Source organism: Solanum tuberosum, unplaced genomic scaffold (assembly GCF_000226075.1).
Source record: "Solanum tuberosum cultivar DM 1-3 516 R44 unplaced genomic scaffold, SolTub_3.0 scf00291, whole genome shotgun sequence".
NCBI lineage: Eukaryota > Viridiplantae > Streptophyta > Magnoliopsida > Solanales > Solanaceae > Solanum > Solanum tuberosum.
The window spans coordinates 513,719-521,623 of record NW_006239218.1 but is presented as its reverse complement, the minus strand read 5'-3'; the positions used below and the strand labels follow the sequence as shown (position 1 = coordinate 521,623).

General features: G+C 33.8%; 1 protein-coding gene across 1 annotated transcript; it reads right to left on the bottom strand.

Moving 5' to 3' along the window:
• Positions 1–2,774: 2,774 nt before the first annotated feature.
• On the bottom strand, positions 2,775–4,163 carry LOC102590356 (uncharacterized). Its single transcript, XM_015314385.1, has 4 exons — positions 4,101–4,163; positions 3,923–4,027; positions 3,698–3,835; positions 2,775–2,902 (listed from the first exon to the last, which is right to left on the bottom strand). The coding sequence occupies exons 1-4, from the start codon at positions 4,161–4,163 to the stop codon at positions 2,888–2,890; spliced, it is 321 nt and encodes a 106-aa protein (XP_015169871.1). The 3' UTR covers positions 2,775–2,887.
• Positions 4,164–7,905: the final 3,742 nt, after the last annotated feature.

Genomic DNA, 7,905 nt, shown 5'->3' with positions numbered 1-7,905 from the left:
TTCCCCTAGAAGGGTTGGGAGTTGACGAAAGTCTTTCATATGAAGAGATTCCATCCTAGACTGGCAAGTCAAGAGATTGAGAAACAAGGAAATAGCTTCCGTGAAGGTTTTATGGAGAAATCACTTAGTTGAGGGTGCTACTTGGGAGGCCGAGGCCAATATGAAGTCCTGATATCCTCATCTCTTTCCTTCTACTCCTATTCAAGCTTGATGTAAGTAGTTCCTTTTGAGTTTTAGTGTTTCGGGAGTCATGTGTGTTATATGTGTTTTCCTATGATTTTCTTATGTTGTGCATGTTCTTGATGAAATTCATATTTTGTGAGAAAATGAGTTTCAATGATTTATGTTCCTCATGTTGTTGTGCATTGAGTAAGAGTTGCCTATTTGACTTCATGAGATAGATTGATGAACATACTTTAGTATGTTTTTGAGAATAATTACATATTGTCTCCATGATATTGTGTTGAGCATGCTTTTAGTTGGAGAAGGTAGTTCCTCCTATGAATATGAGAAATGTTGAGTTTCATGCATAATGGGTTGTTAGATGTAGTTCCTACCTTCCTTGTGGTGCATTGATTATGTTTGAGATGGAGATTAAGTTTCCTCCTTTGAATTGTGCATTATTTTGATGTTTCTGCATGATGGGCAGCTAGTTTTGAGTCTTTACTTCAGTAAAGTATCTAGATAGTCATTTGAGGACGAATGATCTCAAGGGGGAGATATTGTAACTCTCTGGAAACTAGTAGGCTAAACTAGATCTTAACTTGAGGGTTACAGTAGTAAATGTAACTCCCCGTACTTAAAAATAAAGGGTTTCGTGTTAGAGCATCAAAGTACGACCCCAATGACCAACCATGAGTCCTTGAGGAAGGCCTTAGAAATTACCTGGGCAGTGACCCAAAGAGGGGATCCACGCCTCATGGGTCAGGCCATGCCTCGTGGGTGAGAGGCCTTAGGTCAAGCCTGCAAATATCGATTAGAATAGCTCCTACAACTCAATTCATAGTTTAGTTGATAAAACCTTTCAACTATAAGAATCCTTTATGTCTGAAAACCTCACATTCATGTATTGATCAATATGTCAGAAATCATTTCACAACAATCAATAACAACATTTATGCTTTACTCTCAAAGCAACTTATATCATTTTCATCAATTTCATAACAACATGCATATCTTCATAAAATCATCTTTCATAGTTCAAAACCAATTTTCAATCATCATATTCCAGAAAATATTGGTTAAGCATGGGTTCATGGGAATTCAACTTAAAAACATAGAATTATCTCAATTCATGCATAATAGTTTATAAAACAATCAATTGAATCAACATTGAAAGGAACCCATGACATGGAAGAAAACCCTCACCTTAATTGGAGATTTCTAATTTTTAAATTGGAGAATTTAGGAACCCTATGGAGGAAAGAGTTCTCTAGGTGAATACTATCATACCTTGATGCCAAAAACTTGCAAGTAATGGAGGATTTGGAAACTTGACCTTGAAACCCTAGTCTTCTTCTTCCTTAGTGAGAGAAATATTTGAGAGCAAGACTTGTTCAACTTTTGAGAATTTAGGAGAATGAATTAAATTAGGTGTTTTGGGGGTTAAAATTCATTTTATAGGGTTTTGGGTAAATGGTAAAATGACATAGTATTAGGTTAAAACAATTAGGGAAAAGGTCAAGAAGTCCCTTAAAATAACTACCGACCCTCGCCGACGGTTTAACGTACGGTCTGGAGGTCCTACTACAGACCGTCCTTGTCATGACCTAGACCGTCGTGATTGGCACCCACACTAACCCTCCAATGGGAGAACTACTACTACAACCCAACCAAGCATCCTTAACCAAGAAACTACACATATAAAGATAAGGAAGAAGGTTTAAATGACAATAAAAATACGGAGTTCTCATAAACTCCAAAGGTTTAACAAATAACTTAACCAAACTAATACGGAAGTCTTAACCCCTAGAACCTGAAAGTCAATGTACCAAAGCTCTACTAACGACAAGTCTAAGAACAAGGGTACAACCCCGAAACTAAATAAACACCTTAAACAAATAGCCTAAGTCCGAAAAGAGTGGACTTAAACAAGAAAGATCCATGGCAGCCTGAAAGAACTCGCTCACCCTTGAATCCGATCACGCTCAACAGTCACCTAGCTGAGGTCTATGACACTACAAGAAAAAAGGCATTTCCCAACAATTAGTTTTGTTTCTATATATAGGATGTTGTTGCAAAAAGTACTTTTGGCAACAATATAAAAGTTGTTGCAATAAACGCTAATTCGAAAAGTTTTTGCAACAACAAAATATATTGATGCCAAAAACTAACTTATTGCAACGAAAATAATTGTTGCCTTACATTATTATAGTTGTGGCTTATAAAAAATTTCGCAACAAAATTTAGTGTTGCCACAAATTAATATTTTTACCAACAATATTAATTGTTGTAAAAAATGGACAAAAAGTTAGTTAGTAATGTGTTGGGAAGGCTTTTAGCAACAATAAATTTTATTGCAATAAACATATTTATTATATACCTTTAGCAACAATTTGTGAGTTGTTGCTACATACTTAATACACATTTTCTTTTTAGAAATTTTATACAAATATTTCTACACTTTTAGCAACAATTTGTGAATAGCTGCTATATACACAATACACTTTTCTTTTAGAAAATTTTCACAAATATTTATATTAAGAATTATATAAATTTGCAAAGGTCAATATAAGATTGATATTCCAAAGAACTAAATACTACTATATATGTTTGTACTTGTAAGAAAAAATAATAAGCAAGTCATTAATTATATTCTAATCCTACTAGTTATAACTTTTGAATAGTCCGATCTTCCAATAGTACTTGTATTGAAGCAATGGTTCAATTATGCATGTTCATCCTGCAAATAAAAGATAAATATAATTATAATTTGACAAAGTAAGTTATAAAATACACAAATAAAAATCTAAAAAGCAGAGATATTCACATGAATGCACTCACTAATACACCCAAACACACTTTAACCCTCCTGATAAATCTCCTTAATCTCTTGATAAATCTCCTTATTTCATTTGAAAATGACCAAAATCAGAGACACTATAAATTATGTACAGAAGAGAGAGTGAGATGTTCCAGATTTGCTAAAGGATCATCTGTTCACTTCCTACAACCCCAAGAATGTCACAAAAATAAAAGGAAGTAAAACGTAATCTTAATCTCCTGGAATAATTTTGTGAAATAAACTTTTTAAACAGTTTCCAGCTTCGTGGAGACTTCCCTTTTCCCTTCTTATCAAACTTGACCAAGAGCATTGATTGAGTTTAAAAAGAGATAATAACTGAATATGAAATCACAAGAACAACTCTCTATGTGTAGTGATTTTAATCCATCAAAACTCTTCTTGTTCACAATCAACTTCCTGCTGGCATACTACTCTCCAAATCAGATGCAAACAATATCTCATCAAAAGAAGTCGATCTAAGATAGCCAAATCATATGCACAATCAAGCAATTGCAAATGACAAATATTACCAATATCTGGTAACTCTTTCAAATCATTGCAATTTTGTAGTATTAGAGATCGTAGTTGACATAAACTATTGATGGAAGAAGGCAGTGCTCTAATACCAGTATGAATCAGATTCACAATTCTTCAAGCTGAAAATGCAAAACAAGAGATATTTAGGCAATGTACCTCACTTGATTTCTTCTTTTCCAGCTCTACAATTTTTTCCTCAAGTGATGATTTTTCACTCAAAAGCCTCTTTTTTGTTTCTTCTGCGGTATGCAACATAGAACGAGCTTTCAACTCTTCATGGATCTTTTCAAAGACCTGCAATTAGTGAAGTCACATGAGTTATTGTTTTATGGATACTAATCTGGACAAAATATAAAGGCCAAATATTTTTTATAGCTTTACCTGATTATTTGTGTCAACCAACTCTTTCGGAATAGTTTTCTTTGAACCTTGAGAACTCAACTTTGGAAGCCGCATTTCTAAGCTTCGCTTCTCTGATAGGGCAGCCTACAAGGAATGGAGTAATAAAATGAATGATTGTCCCCTTAATAAATCAAATTTAATAACATTAAAAAAATACCTTAAGCTCTACATCTTTTTCATTGCACAACGAACTGAATTTATCACTATCATAAATAGCCATTTCTAAGTTTTGCGTCTCAAAAGTCAAGATATCTTTCAAGTTATCCAATTCTTTTTGCATCTGTGATTCTTGGTTTTACTTTCCATGTAAAGCATCCTGCAGCTGCTCATCAATACAAAGATTATAAGCTTGAAGTAAATATATATCTAAAATACGTTTATTACATATTGTGTTTTTCTGTTGTAATTAAAATGAAAGATGGATATGAATAGAGATACAACTTATCGACACAAGAAGAGGAAAAATCTATTCCAATAATAATATAGCAAGTCAATGTTAGCAATAAAGAACAATATCTATTTTCATCTAATTACCAACAACATATACTTGTAAACAAAAACAAATTTTCAGCAACATATACTATTTTCATATAATTACCAGATGTGATGCTCGAACAAACTAACAACATATGTTTTGAGATCAAGGAGCAATACCCGACAATAACACTAGTTCAACATGTAATAATAATAGTAATTAGAGTTTGGTTACCTAAAGAGGCAGGAGGACTAAACATCCTAGATGTAGGCTATTGGAACTAGATAGTTATATGCAAGTTGCTATGAAATTTGTGCTATAAAAAAGATAAGTTATGGGTTAAGTGGGTCCACTTCTGTTACATAAAGGGAAATTCTATCTGGAAATGCACGCCAAAACAGGCTTCATAGGTGGTGCAGAAGATTTTTCAAGCAAAGAAGTATCTGGAGGAAGCGTACATAAGGGAGGTGGAGCTTACAACAATGGATGCATTTTCCATTAAAGAGATGTATGTTTGATTGAGAAGTAATTTCCAAGTGGTAGACTGGTGGAAACTGATTCACAATAACAAGGGTTCCCTAAAAGGTAATCAGGAAAATAATCCAAGAGGTCGTGTTCAGAGGATCATATCAAGCACGCCTAACAGCAGCCAAAGCAAGTCTAAATTTTTACCCTTGAGAATATAAAAAATAGATATGAGACATTTACTTACCCAATTGTTATTCATTAGACTTGCAGAACTTGTCTCATTTGAATTAGTTGAAGTTGTAATGATATTGAAAATCGAAGCAGGAAGGCCATTCTGTTAAATATGGTACAAATTAATAACTTAGTATGTCGATGAAAGAAGAATAGAAAGAAAGAGGCGATGATGTATAGTGAGAGTGAAAAATATTTAAGTAGCAATGTAGCATCTACTAATTTAGTGATGTATACTATAAACAAATACATTGGGATTCTGCATATGAGATACTAGTGCCATCATGCTCTCTTTTAACAATTTTTGGTCATGCACTAAACGAACTTCCATTACTTCTCGGTTTTTTCGCTCCTCTTCAAGTTGATTCTTAACTTCTATTAGCTTGCTTTCTACACTCTCTTGTTTACGACGTTCTTCTTCTGCTTCATTTTGTTGTGCTTAAAATTGTTCTTGAATTTCATTTCTAGATATTCTACTTGCTAACTTAATTCCAGATCCTTGACCAAGAATGTACTTTGATTTTTCTCCCATTATTTGCACAAATGCAACATTAATAATAGGATCCACATCGGTACCCTCTTCAATTTCTTGACTTTTTTCAGCAACAACATCTTTCACTTTATCCTACAAAAAGGTTATACTAGCTTTAACACTCCATATTTATTTAAATAAACTCATTCTATGAATAAAGGTAGAAAAAAAAAGTACATTCACTTCAGCAGAATCATGAGTAACCCATTGTCCATTTGGCTTCATGTGAGTTATTTCCCAAAGTTTTTGAAAATTCAGCTCTTTTCCAGTGGTTGTGTCCCTCTGTCAAAACAAATGAAATTATGTTATTGTTAAAATTGTAACAATAATCGATCAAAAGAAAGATATATATCTCACCGCTTCATAAGACACTGCTTGAAAAGTTTTTTTGCCGCAAATATGATTCACTTCTTGTTTTGCCTTGTTATTTTTTGTTTCTTTCACTCATTTTCTGCATTGATGTTGAGTTTAGAAATTTATTTTGATCTAAGTATATAACAAGTCAAAAAAAGAAAACAAACAATATAAAAAGGTTACTGAAAGGGTAAGATGGAGTGTCATCAACTCATGCAGAAGATTACTAAAAGGGTAAGTAATGCTTATGCTAGGAAGCTCTCTTATGCAGGAAGACTACAAATAGTCAATGTTGTTTTCTTTTTTATATTTAACTTTTGGGGTGGAGTCTTTATCTTACCTCCAAGTGTACTCAAGGCTATGGATAGAAAATGCAAAGATTTTATATGGGGAAGTAGTGCAGATCACAGAGAAAGGCACCTTTGGTTGCTTGGGACAAGGTGTGCCTCTCAAAGAAATTCGAAGGACTAAATGTTAAGGGATGCAGAAACTGGAATGAAGCTTCAGTTGACAAGTTATTATGGCAGGTTTCAGAGAAGCAAGACATTCTCTGGGTAAAAATGGGTACATGGAGTGTATATAAAGCAACATAGAAATATCAGGAATAACATACCTACTGACTGTAGTTGGTACTGGGGAAGTTGACCTCTCTGAAACCTATAAGATGGCAGATTGGTACAAAAATGACAAGTAAAAGTTGACAAAATATGGCACTTATTCAGTCACAAGGAGCTATAATGCACTGATAGGGACTCAAACCACATGCTATGGGAAGCAAATCTTATATGGACAAAAATTTGCAGCCAAAACATAGATTTATCTTATGGTTAGCAAATCAGAACAGACTGCTTACCAAGTCTAGAATGATGCGATTGAACATTCATGTGGAGGATGCAAAGTGTTGTCTCTGTTTGGCAGGGGTAGTAGAAATTCCTCAACACCTATTCTCCGAGTGTGACTGGATTACTGCAGTTCGACATGGTCTGACAAACTAGACAGAGGTCTAAATGGTTCAGAAGGATCTGAAATGGCAGAAATAAAGGGAATGGAAGAAAATACAGAATTTGCTGGCAATATAGGGGGCAATGATCTATCACACATGGAAAGCAAGAAATTGAAAGATTTTTCAAAGCATAGATGTGAGTACAAGTTTTGCAATTGTACAAATATAGAAAGAAGTGAGAGATCAAATAGCCATTCTCCAGAACACAAGGTGTCGGATTCTGTTGAGAAGACTAACTAGAGAGCAAATAGGTTAGATCAAAAGAATGAATTTATTTGTATTTGGTAATAGCTTATGTTTTATTTTCCTTGAATAGCTTTGATTGAGACCTTGATAGTCCTAAACCTCTTCTTGGAGGTTGTTGGGACAAGAGGTGCTCTTTAGGTTGTAAATTTGCATTTTTCATATTGGAGTAATAGTAGTATTCACAGTTATTACCAAAAAAAATATAAAATGTTAAATTTTTCACTTTTAACTACCTTAAAATCATCAGAGCTGGAGTAGTTTACCAAGAATTTCCATTCAGCTTCATTAACATCTGTTGGTATGTTTTGCAGACTCTCTTCTTTTGTAGCAAATTTCTTGAAATGATCATGATGTCTACTCCGACGATATCGATACAATTTTTTTGTTGTTTGAAGAATGGTATCCCGATTGTGTTGTATGTCCGGAAGCTGAAAGGTGTCCTGCAATCAAAAATAGTATAAAATAATTAGGCTAAATAAAATGTGTCTTAGTTAGTTTCCAACCCAACTGTAGTTCTCAAAAGTTCAACATCTGTTATATCAAATTTATCGCTCAAATCTTTTCATAAGTTATAAGCTCTTTGATTCTCCTTGACCATTGTTTGGATTCAGCACATACTAGAAGAAACACTACATTATAGATCAGCTCCTGCA